The following is a 19,866-nucleotide window of genomic DNA, read 5'->3' on the forward strand; positions in this document are numbered from 1 at the left end:
TTCCAAGCAAGCTAAAACAAAACAAAGAACCAAACTTCATTGCAATACTTAAGTTCTAATGTGTTTACAACACAGGGTTTGTATACTTTGAATTTATAACCATCTCCATCACTGTTTTGGTCAATCTCCCCGATGTGGGACTCTTTATGCTATTTATGTTACGGATTGAATTGAAACCCATGAATTCCACACCATCAATCTTGTTAAGCTAAAACATAACCATCCCTCTCTCCCTCTCTCACTAGGTAACATGACCTAATTTTGTTACTCTCCCCATCACTGAAGAACTGTTCTATTTAACCATATATATATATATATATATTACTAAATTATTTTTATTAATTGTTGGTGTATTTTCAAGCAAAGTAGTATAAAATAATAAATTGAAAGTGGTGCACATACTATTAATTAGATAATACAATTGAAATAAATCAATTAAAATATTTTTGAAAATTGTATGTTACTTTTTTGAACAATTCTTTATGGAGTAAAACAATTAAGGCTTAATTGCACTTTTCCCCCTATAGTTTGCCAATTATGCAATTTTGCACCCCATAGTTTTAAACGAGCGATTTTGCCCCCTATAATTTTCCCCCTTTCTGACTTTATGGTCCCCATGACATTTAGTGATGATGTGTCTGTTTTTTTATCAATTAATGTGTGCCACGTGTGTAATTCCATTTTTTAAAAAATAAAAAAATGGTATTTTTCAGATTTTCAGCACTAAATTCTATTGTTGGTCACGTGCCTCCTTCTCTCAAAATCTGAAAAATACAATTTTTTTATTTTTTTAAAAAATAAAATTATACACGTGGCACACATTAATTGATAAAAAACAGACACATAAGCATTAAATGTCATGGGGACCATAAAATCAGAAAGGGGAAAAACTATAGGGGGCAAAATCGCTCGTTTAAAACTATAGGGTGCAAAATCGCACAATTGGCAAATTATAGGGGGGAAAGTACAATTAAACCAACAATTAAATTTTTACTTAACCATCTTTGCAGTCGACCTCATCACTTTAAAATCTAACATGGCATCCGATGGTTTAGGGATAAATTCAATTTAGAATTGGTTTAACTTATGGTAAAGCCAAACTGAAGTTAAAAATGCTCAGCACAATTCAACGTTAGCGAAAAGATATATTATTGTTAATTAAAAAGGGATTTTAGAAACGAAGTACTCAGTCGTGTATAAAAATATTCCTTAAAAAAAAAGTCGTGTATAATATATTAGACTTTTTTTAAGAAGTAAAAGGAATTATATATATTACTACAAAAACACAATTTTCCCATCACAGGACGTACCAAAATAAAATACAAAAGTTACAAAACAACATAAGTTCGAACAAAATAAACTACAAGGAAAACATAATGCCTAGACACATAATTTTTGACTCTTAATTGAGCTTTGGTTTTGAATTAAATCCTGTTTGTTTTGGCTTTTTAGCACCAACAAGGCAAGAAATGATTCTACAACCCTCAAAAATGAAAAATTGAGTTTTCAATGGTGTTTGATTTGACTTTTAAGAATTGCTTCTATCCTCCAAATGCAATTATCCTTGAAGCTACCAATCAATTCTACATTAAATTTTATATTTTGATTATTACAATCTATTATTTTTCTTTATTGCCCTTTATCAATTCTCTTTCTTTTTGCTTTGTAATTAATTTGATGAACAAAATTTAATCATAAAACGTAGCGAATCAAATTAGCCCCCGAAAAATATTTATGGTCATGAGTTACCAAATTTTGAATTTTCCTTTACGGTGTCCCCTGTATTTTTTCTTTTACCTTTTTTTTTTACGATATATTTTATCATTTTTGACAACTAACTCTAGTATTATTTAACTTAAAAATATTTTTTCAAAAAATATAAAATATATGAACAAATATTTTGTAAAAAAAATAAAAATTTAGTTTAATAATTGTATTTATTATTTTTAAATTAAATAATATATCTATATTTAGTATTGATCTACATATACATTCAACTATCCACATTTACCTGAATTTAGCCATGTCCATTCAAAAGCAATTTTGATAAAAATTATCCAAACAACATTCATTTTGTTTAATCAATTCTGCATTATTGTATCCAAACATAAATCAATTCTGTCACAATCAATTCTATCAAAATCAATTCTGTCAGAATCAATTCTATCAAAGCTAAATCAAACACACACTAAAAGTGAGTTTGGAATGGCGCTGACGAGAATTGATTTTGATAGAATTGAGTTTGAGAGAATTGATTTTGGTTAAAAGTGAGTTTGAGGTGAATTGATTATGTTTGGATACACTTGTTTGAAAGTGATTCTTATGAGTTGATTTCATTTGGATAGTTTGAATCAAAATTGATTTTGAATGTAAAATGACAAAATTATCCTTTTAATTGTATTTAAAACTAAACATCCCATTCTTATTTTAGATACTTATTTGAACTTATCTAAAATCATAAGTGGATTTTTATTGGTTCAAAAATTTATTTTATAATAATATCAGTTTGAATATCAAATATATATATATCGGTTTATAAAAATCTTTTTTTTTTTAAGAAAATTTATAAGATTTTTTTAAAAAAAAAAAAAATATTTTTTTATCAATTTGGTTATTTTTAATACAATATAAAAAATTTCCAAGGGTGTGAAAATACAAAGCATCAAACGATATTATCAATCCAAAATATTGGAACATAACCCAACCCAATAGATAAAAAAAACTCCAATTTATGTCACTCTAGAAATCACGTGTTCCTTCTTCTATTTCTTACATTTCTCATAAGCTTCTTTACATTTCTACCATTTCCATCTCCTTCTCACCTCTCACTACTCTTACGCTTCTAACCTTTCTTCTCCCCCATCTCACTATTTTTCTTCCATCCTACCATTTCTCCATCACTTAGTACTGGTCTGATTGGCCTCAAGCTCACAGAGGGGAAGATAGATCTGTATCGAAGGTGTGTGTTTGTGAAGAAGAAAGTTGTTAATGTGTAATATGGGTAATTATGTAAATTTACATGTCATTGAAAAATAAATTGTTTGATTCGATTTTGCTTTGCCGTGAAAGCTTCAATTTGTAGCTTTGAAAAAACAACCCACGTTTGGGGCCAAATCCGCGTTTCAGAGAATTAATTATGAAACCCATCCAAACATCAAAAGTATGTTGAAACAGCGTTTCAAAAAACCAACTGGCTTTTAAGACTATCAGACGTGATACCAAACAAGCACTTAGACTTTGAGCCAGACGAGATGAGAAAAAATACAATTAACAAAGCTTACAAACACGTAAAGCTAAATCAAAACAGTGTATCGTCTCAACCGTGTCCGGATCAAAATCCAATTCATATTTAAGATTGCAAATCTCGTATTCAATTTATAAACATCTCCCTCACTGTCTCGTATTCAATTTATAATATATGGGTTATTTTGTAAAAACATTTTTCTATTTTTATTTCTAAAAGTTTATGTTAATTTTACTTGCTAACATGATAAGTGTCTCTTCATTTCAAAACGAGATAATAGACTTCTTAAATGAAAAAGTGTATGCATTTTTTAAAAAAAAAATACTTAGAAATGTCCCTCGATTGTTAAAGAATTATAAAAATAAAAATATTATCTGAAAAATTGTATATTCTATTTTTTGAAAGTTGAAAAGTGTTCAAATTTTTTTTTTGAAAAGGTGAAAAGTGTTTTTTTCAATGCGCAAAACTTGTCTTTTTATTTTTGGGAATGTTAATTGATGCTCCGGAGCACTAGTTAAGGAAACAAATATAATAATATCGCGTCCGAGAACATCAGTTAACAAGACCCTTTATTTTTTCTAATTTTAATTCCTTAACTATTGCCTCCGATAGTAATACTTTCTTTTTGGTTGGAAAGAATGAAAATGTAAAAAATTATTGTTTTTTATTTTATTTCTAGGACCTTAGTTACTATTTTATTTTCTCTTCATCGTAATCATTCAATTCAAAAATCTTACATCTTATTAGCTAGTTAAAAAGAGCGGATATTTTAGAAAACAAAAATAGAAAATGTTTTCACAAAGTAAAAAGAACCTAACTTTTAACGTCACCATTTTGAAATCTAACATTATGTTAACGAAACAAATATACTAGTAATGTTAATTAAATATGATTTTAGAAGACGGGACTAGATAAAAATTGACCCTTGTGTCGTCCCAATTAGAGAAAAACTAATCCTAATATCATTTCATTTTAGAGTTAAAAGTTTTTTTATATAATAAAATAATTTTTGAAAAATTCTGAACACTTCAAAATGCCAAAATAGATCTTTTGCTGAAAAATCCAGAAGAAACGCACCCTAAATTTGAAAGATCTTATGGGTGAAATCACTCACTAATAAATGGTAAGGGAACTAAATATTGTTACTTAGTAATCCAAAACTCAAGAGTCTAGGTTGGTTATGAGAATATATAAATATAACATGTTTATTTTACCATGAACATGAATTTCAAAGCATGTTCAATGCCAAAACAACTCGAGGGACCAGGTTTTAGTGCAGTCCCATGTCACTGAACGCATACATGCTGCATGCAGGAAGTTAGTGGTTCTCTAATCTTGATTGGACAATTCAGAATTTAACATCAGAATTTTATATTAAACAGAAATATATAAAAACTAACTTAAAAACTAACTTAACGAAACAGTAATTAAAGTTTGCAATATCTGCAACATAGCTTATCCTATGAGGATGTGAAATGCAGAAATAGGCAATGTGACGAGGTTACCAACAAAACTGATGGGAAATGCATTATGACAGGCAGGTCTGATCAGTCATTGATGCTTTTGACTATAAGTTCATTATGCAATTCCAGATACAGAATCATAGCTGGCACAAAGATGATACTTTACACAAGATGGACTGAAAATAAGCAACTAAAATGGTACACATTTTTGCATCCAACAGAAGTGCATATAGAATAAAATTCTTAGCTTGATGTCCAGATATAGACCTGGCCTCCACTTGTAGCTCCTGCTAGCATCCCAACCTCACAAGAGTTTGCATCAAATCTGCATGGAATTGCAGATATGTGTGGGCTCTGTAGTGTCTTTATTGTTGCCCTTTGAACTGTGGAGACAACGTCAACTCCTCTTTTCATATTCCCGATGAAGATGTATGAATTGTCCCAACCCCATATTGCTCTGCTACCACAAAACCAAGATAACAATGTCAACTAGAATCAAATAAATTTCCTTTTTACATATGAAGTGTGAAATATCAATTGAAATGTAAAAATTATCTCCAAACATCATACAGTTTAGAGTTAAGTCCCACATTGATATGGATATTATTTTGCAAAGTGGGGCAAATTCAGCAAATGGCAAAAGAGAGGCATAACTAATACTATAACAACTTAAATATTCAATACTTCCCCAGAAACCGCACCTGAAAGTTGAAATCCATCTTCCGGTCTGATTGTCATGATAAACGGAAATTTTATCCTCTAAGTTAACACCACCGTATATACCAATAGTATTGTCCAGGCTACAATTAACAAAATCCATCAACTCAATCCATCAAATTCACAGTTAACAAAAACCCGGCTCAAAATAATTACGAATCACAAAAAAAAAAGGAATCTAGTTAACATGCCGACTACAGTTATCAAAACAATAAGTAATAGGCCATACAAGTAAGCATATTCACATGGAATCTAGTGATATTAAAAATGGAACAAAGGCCTCATACCTTGTAGTGGCAAGGCTGCATCCAGAAGGCGAAAAATAGGCCGATTGCACAGACCTTTTGTGAGTAAATGTCCTCAAGGATGTGTGCTTAGGACCCCCAATAGATCTCAAATCCCAGGTACATGCAGTTCCATCAGAGGAACTGGTAGCTACAATATGAGTGGTTTGCGGGCTGAAATCTATTGTATTAATCCTACTTTCATGCAAATCCCATTGGGACGAACATTTTCCTATCCTGTTATCCCAAACAGACAGACCCCCAGAACCCTCGGCAAAATATAAACAGTTCACCTCATTCTTTGGCTGTGAGAGGGCATATATACTGTTTTCACCGTTGTATACCATATCAAATATTTCCTTCTCAGCATCCATCAATCGAATAAGTCCATCGTAACAACTTGTGTATATCTGCATACAGATCAATGATCACAGTATTAGACAATTCTGCTACTTACAGAAAATATATAAGGGTATGTTTGAATGAAGGTTTTTTTGGAGAAAAATGCTTATTTTCCTTTTCTAAATTATAGAAACTATAAAATGTTAATAAAAATGAAATCATTGTGATTGAAATGTTATATAATCATCTATCATATTAGTCATTCAAATTAATATAATTTTAAAAAAAAAATATATATCAAAATATAGACTCAATGCAAACATACTATCCGCAAAAATAACAAACTGATTCAGAAATCGAGATTAAGAATTCACAAACCTTTGATAAGCAATGCGGTTGAAACAAGATCCCAGAAATAGGAGCCTGATGTGGATGATACAAAAAAATCTCACTTTCTCCAACATTCCAGAACCCAATATCACCGAATTTGTTACCCGCTGCCACCATCTTAACATCATTGGAAGGGCAAAACCGCATTTGGGTTATCCTTCCGGGAACAACACGTGCAATATTTTCTGGATCCAAATTCAAAGATTCCAACTCAAGTGAACACTCAATTTTCTTCTTCTTTTTTGCAGACCCATTAAGTTCTTCTTCTGAAAATTCCTTGTTGGACATACCAACGAGTGATTCAATGAAAGAACGGTCCGAATCATCATCGCCTTTATAAGCATCTTTCATGGGAATAGGACCCAAATTTTGAACAAAATCGTTAATTTTTTGAGGGGAATTGCGAGTGAGAGTGCTAGAATCAGAGCCTTTGGAATCTGGTGGAATACCTCTGGTTCGAAGTGAGCGTCTGATAACAATTGGGGTTTCGGTTTTGGGTTTTTTCTCAGATTTCACGCTATACGATTTGGTAACGGCCCTGTCAATTAAAAAAAACGAAAATTGAAATTGAATACATAGAAAATGATGAATGATTTGATAGTGAAAAAGAATAAGAAAGAATACTTGGGAAGAATGGAGAGTTCGGTGGCTTTAGTGTGAACTTTAAGAGCGGCCATCATTTCATTGTTGCGGCGAATGTTTTCGAGTCGTTTGCGTTCGTACTCAGTGAGTTTCTGAGGCGCCATTAAAGAGAAGAGAAGAGAAGAAAAAAGAGGAAATTAGGGATTTGGGTTTTCCGAATTGGATTGGAATAGTGAGAGAGAGAAAGGCGTTTTTGCTTTACAGATTTATTTATTGCTCACAACAAAGGAAGGTGGTTTGCGCGGGAACTCATGACCCACAATGGCGGCAAATTGAAAAATTAATTTTTAAAAATTAAAAAATTCTAAAAAAATTCAGGATTTTTTTATAAAAAAAAAACCTGGAGAATTACATTTAATTTGGAAAGAAAAATCTGAACTTTTTCAAAAAATATTTTTTAATAATTAGCCAAAATGGCTTTTGGTTAGAATCAGCTAAAATCGTAAAATCTTCATAATTTCGTACAAAAATGATTTTTAAAGTAATCTGAATTTTTTCGAAAATAATCAAATTTTGAAAAAATAATAATCTGAATTTTTAAAATAATCTGAATTTTTTCTAAATTTGTATCGAGATTATTAAAATTTAAAATATTTTCCAAAATTTTAATTTTGTAGAAAAAAAATCTGACATTTTTTTTAAACTTTTGCTTTTTTTTGTATTTTGAAAATTAAATTCCTGAATTTTTTAAAATCTTTTTATTTTCGAAAAAACTCTGAATTAACAAAAATCCATTTTGGCTAATTATTAGAAAATATATTTCGAAAAAGTTCAGAGTTTTCTTTCCAAATTAAAAGTAATTTTCTAGATTCCTGAATTTTTTTCAAAATTTTTAGATTTTTTTTATTTTCGAAAATTAATTTTCCAATTGTTTAGAAATTTTTTATTTCTAAATTAATATAAATGAATTTATATTATTTTTAAAAATTAAATTTCAGATAGTTAGGTGTTGGTGGTACACGGTTAGATATGATGAACTTCCTTTATCCAACGGTCTTCTTTTTTAGAGATTTAAAATTAATAAAATATGACGAAAACAAAGATAAGGACCAAATTGAAACGTTTAATAGTTAAGGAACCACACTGGGAAATTAAAATAAGTTAAGGGATCGAGGGATGTATTAAGCCTTCTTTTTATTAAGTAGGATATTGATTAAAGTTTCACTTTTTTAAAGTGAATAAATTAAATGTTTGAAGTTCAAACCCCGACATTTGTATATACAATGTTTATGTCCATTGAATTAAGATTACGAAATCAATTCTTTTTTTAACCTAAATATAGTATATTTGTACGCTCTTTATTTCGAAACATTTATTCAAAGTCTCATTTCCGTTTTATCTCTCTATTTCTTTCATATCATCAATCTTAAGATGTATGCAAAGTGTGTTAATTTTTCTTTTTAAGAAATCAAACTAACCTACTAAAATTGACATCAAAATAGGAACGTACTCCAATGTTTCAAGTAACACCACATCAAAATAAGAATTAAACTCTTTGGATTTATCGTTTATTTATATGCATAATTTATCATTTATATATATAAAGTATTGTACCCAAAGAAATAGTAAGAAAAACATGTAAACTGATTCAGTAACTTTATTATATACTTTTTTTTAGAGAATTTTATTATATACCTTGTTGCACATGTTAAGCAATAGATAAATGATATTTATACAATTATTTTGTGATAAATTTTAAACAACCCTCTCTTTTATACTCACATCATGTTCTTACTATCTCTTTTCTTTTTCCTCTTTATATTATTTTTGACTAATTAGAAGAGAGAAAAAGAAGATTGTAACAAAAAGTGTCATCAAATAGTTGTTCAAATATCATTACTAAGTGATATTAACTCCCGGGCATTTTTGTAGGTACAACCCACATATTAGGGCAACCGATTGTTTTTCTATTTCTAAAGAAACAATGAAATCTCTAGCCGATCAAAGAACCAAAAATAAACAGCTTACATGCGAGAAAATGAACCTTTAACCAAAAGGAAATGAAAGGCCTTAATCCCGTGAGTGGAGTAGAGTGGAGCAGACAGGGGCAGATCCACCGTAAAGTATGGTGTGGTAGTTGCCACACCAAATTAATGTCTGGGTCCGCCCCCGGCAACAGATATAGATTTGCAGTATCTTTTTTAGTTCCAAAAAAAGTGTGATACTATATGTCGTTACAATGATGTTTATCAAAAAATACTTTCATTTCCTAGTGATATTGTAATATTACAAGACCAACCCGGCAACCAATATAATGCCACTTTTGGTCATGGTTATGATGATGCTATTTTCAGTTTGCTAAGATTACAACAAACAAAAGTACACCCTGGTCACTAATATAAGCAAAAATTTATATTTTAGGTTCATTTATGTGGTCTATAATAAAGATCATGTGCATCATTAAATGAATAAATCTAAAATGTAGATTTTTGTTTGTACATTATAAGCAGCAAGAGAATTGCTAAAATTAAAAGAATGGCTGAAACTTCTCTTTTCAATTACAAGCAGTAAGAAAGTACTTTACGAAATCCAACCTTATCATTTGGAAAATTTTCAGTAAATAATTTCTGTTGATCCAGCAAACAAACATGTCTAAAGGCTGCCAGAACTTCAACTATGCTGCAAACAAAATTTGAGTAACCTATATAATTATACCCAATGTCAACCAATTCCACATTGTCTAAGTTTTGAGCAATTTTCAGAAATTGACTGTATACCATATGGGATACTTTCTGATAGATATTTTTAGCAAGTGTACTAAAAACATATCGAAGTAATAAAAAAAATATCGTTCTCACAAGGACTGTGTTAATCTCAATTTAGAAATAAGTAAATATTTAGGATGTATAAATTATTTTGTTTAGATTTTATTTGATTGCATAAAATTAAATAACATAAAATGAAGATTGAGTAAGAAAATATAGATTTGGTTAGAAAATATGAAGAGAGATGAGATCAGGTCTTTCGAATTATCTATATATGTTCCCCTAATTGGTATACTGCACCTATTCTTATGAATGATTTTCTAGTTCCATGATAGTTAACAAAATAGTCCTAATCAATCCCTTGAGTCAGGACTCTCTTCTCAAACTACAGCTCCTAATTCCTTAGGTGGTCTAATAATCTTTGAAGGTTTTAAGAACGTTAACCTAATATCAATAATAAATGATTATCCATTCCTAGACTAACCATTATTATTAGAAAAATTCAATTATGTCTAAGTAGAAAGCTATGGTCAGTAGTCATTCATTCTCACTAAATCATGTTTATATTTGATCAGGATATAAAAAGCATTAAGAACAATTGAATTGAATAAAAACTAGATTGTCATTCACAATAAATAGAGTTTCACAGCAACATGGTTCAATAAGGGTTACAAAGAATCATCTCAGACCTAATCTCTAAGAGATTTAGCTACTCATATTTGAGTTTACAAATAACATAATCAATAGTGGAATCAAAACATACATGAACTGATAGAAGGTTGAAGAAATCGCCCTCCTAGCCGTCTTTAGGTCTCAAAATCGCACTTTGCTCTCTCCAAATCGTAACCCTTGTCTTTGGAATAGACTTCAGCTTAAATAGGCACATAATTTCGTCTAATATCGTGCCACGATTTAAGTAAATCGTGACACGATTCTCCTTGAATCGCAAATCACTGAATTAGGGTTTCCTCAGATCGTGCCACGATTATGCCATCGTGACACGATTTCTTCAATGTCGAAGCTTGATTTTGGTCTTCTAAAATCGTGTCACGTTTTTACCAAATCGTGACACGATTCTCTTCTTTGTATTTTCTTCAGTTTTCTACTCTTTTGCTGCATAAGTTAACTTGTGAACTCCAATTTGTGATCAAACTACATATAAAAAGACTCTAAAAATAGCGAATGACGGACTGTCATCACATCCTAGCATTTGGCATATAGATGATACTTTACACAAAAAAGGCATGAAGATAGGCAAATAAAATGGTACAAGTTTTTGCATCCAATAGAAGTGCATATAGAATAAGTATATGTTTGGAATCATGGTGGGATATTCAAGAAATGCATAGCCAGTCAAAAGTTTGTATTTATAAAACTTCATACAAGTTGCGTCCAAAACAGCATAGGGACTCGAGAATGTGTGCTGCAATATCACATCCAAAACAACACGGGGACTCCAAAATTTGTGCTGCATATTATAGAATAAAAATCTTAGCTCAATGTCCAAACATAGACTTGGCCCCAGCTAGCTCCTGCTAACATCCCAACCTCATAAGAGTGTGCATCAAATTTAAGTGGAATTGCAGATATGAGTGGGCTTTCTAGAGTCATCACGGTTGCCTTTTGAACTGCAGAGACAACATCAACTCCTCTTTTCTCACTCCCCATGAAGATGTAAGAATCGTCCCAACCCCATATTGCCCTGTTACCATAAAATCAAGATAACAAATGTCAACTGCTTTTGTCATGAATCAAATAAATTCCTTTTTAACATATGAAGATTGGAAGCTTAATTGAAATGTCTCAAAGCTTTGATGTAAAAACATTTCAAACAGCAGATGGCAAATGAGATGCATACAAACTCAACAAAGATCTGATGCTTCCTCTAAAATCGCACCTGAAAGTAGAAAACACTTTGATACTTTCATGATAAACAAAAGCTGCGTCCTCCAAGTTAACTCCGCTGTATATGCCAATCGTGTTCTTCGAGCTACATCAAGAGATTATATCAACGCAATCCAATCAAATTCACGATTGGGTAAATAAAACCAAGGAATGAAATCATCAAGAGATTATAATTGAGGCTTGAAAAATAAAAAACATACTTTTGGAATCAAGTTACTATGCAGAACTGAAGTTGGCAAATAAAAATAAAAATAAATACAAGACCACACAAGTAAGCACATTCACATTGCACCTCACTTATGCTTTGTTTGCGAGTTTGGAGGGGAGGGAAATATAGGGGAAAACGGTGAAGTCTTTTCATTTTTTGAAAGAATGTTTTTTTAGAGAGTGATAAATTAATGCTTATGATCAATATACTTTTTATTTTAAAATATTATAACAACATAAATTGAATTTGAAGAATTCATATAGACCCTCCAAAATCCTCCTCCAATACAATTTTTGAGTTCCCCCAAATTAAGAAGATTCTTGTATTATGAAGAAAAACGAACCCCCAAAGTCCTTTCCCCTCAAAGTCCTCTTCAATACCTTGTGCCCTTAAAGTATTGAAAAATAGTTACATTAAGAATGGATCAAGTGCTTCATACCTTGTGATTGCAATGCTACGTCCAGAAGGAGAGAAGTAGGCAGATTGCATCCCCCCTTCATAGGTAAATTTCCTTAAAGCTGTGAGGTTACCTTTACCCATACCACCAATACATCTGAAATCTCAGGTACATGCAGTTCCATCAGATGAACTGGTAACACCAATGTGAGGGTTTTCAGGGTTGAAATCTATTGTATTAATCCTCAATTGATGCAAATCTAAGCGGGACGAAGACGAACATTTTCCTATCCTATTATCCCAAACAGTCAAATATCCAGAACCCTCAGCTAAATATAAACAGTTTGCCTCATTCTTGGGCTGTGAGAGAGCATATATACCTTTATCTTTCTTTTTTTTGGATTCATCGTTACTACTATGATATACCATATCAAAAACTTCCTTCTCAGCATCCATCATCCTAACAAATCCATCATTACAACTTGTGTATATCTGCGTATTAAAATCAATTATCACTGCTTCAGAAAATTCTGTTATTTCACAAACATGTTAACAGAAAATAACTACAGGGCTGCTATGAAAATAGTGTGATTTTAATGCATCTTTTGCTATCAAAATAACTTATATATAAACACTTAATTAAGCTCTTTATCCAAACAAAGTTGAACTGTCTGAGAATTCACACACCTTTGACAAGCAATGTGGGTGAATGGAGATCCCAGAAATGGGAGCCTGATGTGGATGGTACACAAAAACCTCACTTTCTCCAACATTCCAGAACCCAATATCCCCGACTCTGTTACCGGCTACTACCATCTTGAAATCATTGGAAGGTAAAAATCGCAAGTGAGTTATGCCGCCGTCAGGAACAACACGTGCTATATTTTTACGATCCAAAGACAAAGATTCCAACTCAAGTGAACACTCAATTTTCTTCCTATTTTTTGAAGTATCATTGACTTGTTCCTTGTTGGACATACTACTATCAGCTAGTGATTCAACAAAAGAGCGATCCGAGTGCGTACCCTTGTAAGTATCCTTCATGGGAAGAGGATCCATAGTTTGATTGAGAGGTTTAGTTTCAAGAGTGAGAGCTGGAATACCTGTTACCGTTACAGATAGTTTGAGATTTGTTAGAATTAGTTGAATACTCGTTCTTATTTTATTATAAGTTGTCTTGATGTTTTTACACGTATTAAGAAACGTAGTTAATTTTATATTGAAAAGTTGAATTACAAAATTATCCTTCATTAATTACATGAAAAAGAGAGATATTAAAAGAATGGAGAATGCTAACTAGTGCCTTAAGGGCAATAGTTAAGCATATAAAACAAGTAAGTTTTCATGAAAAAGTTGTGCAATCATTACTTTATCAAAAGTAAAGTTTTACATTTCCAAAACAAAATTTCTATTTGTAGATTCCTTAACCACTGCCCTGAGGGCATTGGTTAGCAAGAAAAAAAATATTAATAATGCATTGATATTTTTTTTTAGGTAACACTTTCGTCATTTATATTTTTTTTTGTCACGAGTTAGTCATTTATGTTATAAAATAACAACATAGATATCATTTTTTATGAAAAAAATAATCAAAAACTCCAAAAAAAAAATCATCAAACTCATAGGCAAACGTAAATCTTCATCATACAAGCCTAGAAAATCAAATTTTTTTGAAAAAAATCTCATAAAAAATGATAAGATATTGTCATTTTATAACATAAAGGACTAAATCGTGACAAAAAAAAGATAAAGGACGAAAATGTTACCTAAAATAAAGTTAAGGGACTAATTGTGTTATTTTGCCTTTTTTTTTTTAAGGAGCATTGATATTGTAAAGTGACACATAATAAAACACAACCCCCTCGAAAAAATAAAACACAAATATTTTTTCCAAAGTGACATACTATAATAAAACACGGAGAGAATATTGTTTAAGGTAGTTAAGTTAGTTTTTTTTTTGAAAGGAAGGTAGTTAAGTTAGTTATCATTAGTTGATAGCTGGTTATATTTATATAGAATGATCATACACTTTTTGTCTTAGGATTTGGGTCGTAAGGTGGGGGTTGCCCCCACTTATAAACATATGCTTAAACTTTATCTGGACATATAAAACGTGACTTGGTATCTTTAATAAATTATGATATCATCTTAAAAAATTTGGACCGAGTTTACAAAACTGGCTTGTAAGTGAGAACTACCACACTTATAAACAAATGTTGAGGTCTTAACTTTTTCAATATCGGACTCTTAACACATTGTAAATTTTGAAGAATAAAGATAAGGAAAATACTAACAAATGCCTACTTTAAATAGTACTTTCTCTGTCTCAAATTAGTTGTCACTTCTGAGTTTCAAGAACCTCAAAGGAATATTTTCTTAATTTGTAATCGAAAAGATAATACCTCTAATTCGAAGGGAGCTCCTAGCAGCAGCAATAGGGGTTTCAGTTTTAAGTTTCTTCTTCTCCGATTTGGTTACGGCCCTGTAAAACGAAAATTACGATAAGTGCAATTAATGCTAAAATTAGAGAAAATAAAAATGAGAAATAAACACTACTTTGAGAGTTGGGAAGCTTTGGAATGGATTTGGAGTGCGGACATCATTTCTTTGTTGCGACGAATGTTTTCAAGTCGCTTCCGTTCGTATTCGGACACTTTCTGAGGAGTCGCCATTGATAGTGGAACCAGAGATTTCCCGCCTACACAGTCTGTCTAAAATGTCAAATGTGAAGTAGTTTGGTAATTACCACTTACATAAAAAAAGAACAATTATTTTATTAAAGCTTAAATGCATTTTTGTTACCCTCTTATTTGTTAGAAATCAATTTTTAAGTCTCTTTCGTGTTCAGGGTTCGAACCCCGGACTGAGTTAAGCTCATGGAACTTCTCTTTATTTTTAAAACCAGTTTTTGATTAAATGTTTTATGAGAGCAATTCTTACATGGGCACAAACATAAATTAAATTTATTTAGACGCACATACACAAATGTAGAAAATTAAAAGAAAAATTATTTAGTTACATCATTTAAATTTATTCTCTTTTTATTTTATTTTTATTTGTGAGTGTGTGCCCAAATAAATTTAATTTAAATTTGCGTTTAAGATAGAATTTCTAGTTGTACAATCTTTAGTATTTTTTTGTCCCCTTTCAATTTTGATAATGTGGCGTCTTCGTTAATGATGTGGTAGGATTTGCCATAGAAAAGTTGGATAAAATTATACCTATTCATTACTTTTCAATTAAATTATTTAAAAATAAGTTTAAATAATAGTGAAATCCAAAAAAGAAAATAAAAAGATTTGAGTTCAAAAATTAGATTAAGGTTCATGAGTTTAGTCTCCATTCAAAACTAAAAATAAACTTAAACCTAAAAATTAATTGAAAACATTGAAAACTAAAAATAAAAAAATAAAAGAGTGATGAATCCGATGATAAAAACCCCTAAAATTGATTATGGAGTGGATGCAATGATGCTAAACGTAATGGTTTGAGCAAGCCATGGAAGAAATGTGTGGTGGTCAAGCTTCTTTTCATTTTTTTTTCTCTTGTCAACACCAAAAGCTTGGCCTCATTTACAACAATGTTGCTTTTGGTCAGTTCTCCCTCCCACCGTTTAATTTTTTTCTCAAGCTTTCGTAAGATTACAACAAGCAGAAGTATAAAGACAAGAGAACTGCTAAAATAAAAAGAATAACTGAAACTTCTGTTTCCAATTACAAGCAGCAAGGCAGTACATTACAAAACAAGCTTTGTCATAGGTACATTATGAAATCCATCCCTGCATTTGGAACATTTTCAGTAAATAATTTGTGTTGATCCGGCAAACAAACACGTCTAAAGGCTGCCAGAACTTCAATTCTACCAATTCCACATTGTCTAAGTTTTGAGTGATTTTCAAACTGACTGTATACCACATTGGATACTTCCCCATCCTAGCATTTGCCATATCCAGCGGATATAGTTGGCATATAAATGATACTTTACACAGACATGAGATAGGCAAATAAAATGGTACAAGTTTTTGCATCCATTAGAAGTGCATATTGAGTAAGCATATTTTAGGAGTGGGATATTCAAGAAACGCATGGCCAATCAAAAGTTTGTATTTATAAAATTTCATACAAGTTGCGTCCCAAACAGCATGGGGAGTCGAGAATTTGTGCTGCAATACCACATCCAAAACAGTACGGGGACTCAGAGAATTTGTGTTGCATATTATAGAATAAAAATCTTAGCTCAATGTCCAAACATAGACCTGGCCTCCGCTACTACCTCCTGCTAACATCCCAACCTCATAAGAGTGTGCATCAAATTTAAGTGGATTTGCAGATATGGGTGGACTCTCTAGAGTCATCACGGGCTCATCGTAGTAGGTTGCAACATGTCAAAAATGAATGAAGTGCAAATGACTGATTCTGGTAATTAGCAAGTTAATAAAATAGCATCCAATTTTGATACTTCGTTGAAATCATTAAGAAAGGATAAAAAAGAAGGAAAAGATAAATAAGACTCTTGATAGTATTTTGATAATGTGATTCTCTGAATTTGCCTGTGGTAAAACCTTGCTACTAGTAATCCTATTCATTCTAAAAAGGTTTAAATACGTGAAGTGTACCTATTACAAGCGAGTACAAAAAGACTACCTAATTTATAAGGAAAATGAATCATTGATCTGTCATGAGTTTAAGCGCAGCTGCAACCTACAAGAGAAGAATAAGATATATTGTCCGATTTGAAAACCACTTTAGGTAAAGCATTTAGATAGGGGAGGGTCCTAAACCATTTTAGCAAAAACTTTAACTTGTTTATTTGGGATGTACGATGTAAAGACGATAATATTGTAAAATTAATTTACTTCTTTATTTAGAATATATAATCTAATGACGATATTGACAGCACTTGTAATATGAATTTTGTTTTGTTCAATTTAGACATTTAATGCTCGAGTATTTGTCGTTTTCCCACTGGTTTTGCTTGAAGTAATGGCAATCAATCAAACGAGTGATACTTTAATTAATCAATGTTTATGAACTGTTGTTACTGCTATTAAGTAAACTGTTCTCTATCTTCATTCTCTTACCTTTTTTTTTTGGTATAAAAGTGAACAGACAGTTCCACATACCGAGACTGCAAAACCAGATATATGAGAGCTAAAACTGAAATGGAGGTTTATTTTTGTAGTAATGTACTGAAATGGAGGTTTATTTTTGTAGCAATGTACGACTATTGCTCAACAATCCATGTATACGATTGCCATGCCTTTGAAACTAAACATATTATTAGATCAAGTAAGGCAAGAGTGAGTTCCTTTTTATTACCAGAGATTCTTTAATATCTCATTCTTATTTTTTTTATTATTACATGAGAGTATAGAAGCTAAAAAGGTCATAACTTTACTATAATGTATATATCTTTGTTCTCTTTGCTGCATAGGACTATCTCTACGCCTCCCATGCTTGAGAAGCTGCAGAAAATACAGTTAATTTTTTCCATTAGAATGACTCGCTATGATACAGTTTGAAATGGCATTAAGAATAAGAGGTAAAACTCTAAGGTTAAGTTTTTCTATCAATCTTTTTAATAATTGCTCTTTAGGCACCTAGCAATTGCTCACATGCACCTAACTCGAATGGTAGTTAATTACCGTTCGCTTCCCATCAATAGTTAATTACCGCTCATCACTTTTTAAACCGGTTTAACCAATTTAAAAGGCATCCGAATGGTGATATACTACTGATGGCGGGGCGTTTTAGGTGCCTGTGAGCAATTTCTAGGTGAAGAGCAACTTCCTTAATCCCCTGGGGATAGGGTCAGTCCAACAAATATATAGGCCTAAACCAAAATTTGAAGTTAGCCACATAAAAAAAAACAAACAACAAACTCCATATGATTATAGTTATGTATACACAGTATTATAAAAGATATAGTTGTATATCGAGAGAGTATTATAAAGGATCTATAATAAGTAAAACGAAGCTATGTTTAATAAGAAGAAATGATCTACGTACCTGCTTGAGAAAGAGCCCAGTTGCTGTCTTGTTCAATATGCCAAGCAAAATATCCAAACAAACCATTTTGCTTGGCATAGTCAACCTTGGCAGATATACTCTGAGTGTCATCGTATCCATACCAATCTGTCCCTATGAAGCAATAATTAGTAACATATGTGGAATTGTACACAACCTGCACCCCAACATTTATTATATCTTTGTACTTCACTGCCCCAAGCCCCTGTGTAGCTTGATCAAAAATTTCATGGTTATTAGGATCTGACAAACTCCACTTGAAACCATAGAAAGGTACACCCAATGCTAGTTTGCTTTTTGGAACTCCTAACCCAATCCATTTTGTGATACCTTCATCTACACTGAATTGGCCTGTTGGGTTTTTCAAAGGAGCAGGTGGTTGTGTTTGAGTTTGATACCTATCTGAGATGAAAAGGTCATAAGTCATTACATTGACCCAATCCAAGTTGTTTGCAATATCCTGACCTGGGTAGTATTCCAAAGAGATGATCTGATCAGAGCCACCCACGGCAGCAGATAACAGCAGTGTCGGCTTGCCAGAACTGCTAGACTCTTGGGTCACAGCAGCTCTCCACTCCGTAATGAGTAAACCAAAGTTGGTTTTATCTGTGTCGGAGGATGGATACTCCCAGTCAAGATCCAAGACCATTGAAGTTGTTATTTCTAGCAAGTTGAATTGAAGAATCTATGAAAGATTTTCGTCTACTGGCTTGGCTAGCCATATCAGCAAATTGTTTTGCCAAAGTTGAATTCCCACCACCAATTGATAAAAGAGTTTTCACCGAACTACTCTTTGCCTGGATTGTTTCAGTGAAGGTTGAGAAACTAGCTGCGTTTGCAGAAGAAATAGTGACTTGGTTGGTATTAGAATCAAGGTCAGCAAATGCACAGAACAAGTGTGTGAAATAAGAGGGATCAATGTCAGAAACTGCAAGGCCACTATCAGAATACCAATAGCCACCTTTAATGGAAGCGTTTGTAGAGAATAATTGGAGTTGTAGAATCATGATGAGGAGAGTGGAAATCAAGAGGAATGAATGCTTTTTGGAGTAAGCCATTTTCTTTGTTGCGGTGGATGTAAGTGATGTAGATATATAGCAATATAGCAGCACATTTTGTTGACTCTTATCCAACCTTAGCTAATCGTAGGGAATTGCTTGAATTTTCTTTATGGTTGAATTGAATGGGAATGAGTCAATTATTGATAACTCTTAACTCACAAAACATGAGATTTTTCCCCAAGAAAAGGTCATTCTTTTTTCACAAAAGATTACATTTCCCGGTAATTTTAAAGGTTACGTTTGCTATAGAACAACTTACTGAAAAATATTTTCATTTAATATTTTTTAAAATGATTTTTATGAGAAGAACTTACTCAAACATTAATAAAAGCTATTTAATTGATATAAATTAGAAGAGTAATATTGATGTTCTAAACATTTTTTTGAAATTTTATTATCCAAAATAAATCATAAAAAAAAAACATGAAAACTGATTTTTTTCATGTGGAGTTATTTAAACCAATTTCTCATTTGAAGTTTTTT

The 19,866-nt window shown here is 31.7% G+C and overlaps 2 protein-coding genes and 1 pseudogene across 2 annotated transcripts; all 3 read right to left on the reverse strand.

Moving 5' to 3' along the window:
* Positions 1-4,699: 4,699 nt before the first annotated feature.
* Positions 4,700-7,275, reverse strand: LOC25493977 (WD repeat-containing protein 76). The gene is made up of 5 exons (XM_013602685.3): positions 7,065-7,275; positions 6,429-6,978; positions 5,712-6,118; positions 5,409-5,507; positions 4,700-5,164 (listed from the first exon to the last, which is right to left on the reverse strand). The coding sequence occupies exons 1-5, from the start codon at positions 7,184-7,186 to the stop codon at positions 4,951-4,953; spliced, it is 1,392 nt and encodes a 463-aa protein (XP_013458139.1). The 5' UTR covers positions 7,187-7,275; the 3' UTR covers positions 4,700-4,950.
* Positions 7,276-10,922: 3,647 nt separating this feature from the next.
* LOC25493978 (WD repeat-containing protein 76) lies at positions 10,923-15,007 on the reverse strand. The gene is given in 6 exon segments (XM_024780997.2): positions 10,923-11,489; positions 11,685-11,777; positions 12,340-12,788; positions 12,984-13,399; positions 14,699-14,778; positions 14,853-15,007. Coding segments are annotated over 6 exon segments (1,365 nt in total). The 5' UTR covers positions 14,969-15,007; the 3' UTR covers positions 10,923-11,278.
* Positions 15,008-17,438: 2,431 nt separating this feature from the next.
* Positions 17,439-19,446, reverse strand: LOC25493979 (class V chitinase-like; annotated as a pseudogene).
* Positions 19,447-19,866: the final 420 nt, after the last annotated feature.

This window comes from Medicago truncatula, chromosome 4 (genome assembly GCF_003473485.1).
Source record: "Medicago truncatula cultivar Jemalong A17 chromosome 4, MtrunA17r5.0-ANR, whole genome shotgun sequence".
Lineage (NCBI taxonomy): Eukaryota > Viridiplantae > Streptophyta > Magnoliopsida > Fabales > Fabaceae > Medicago > Medicago truncatula.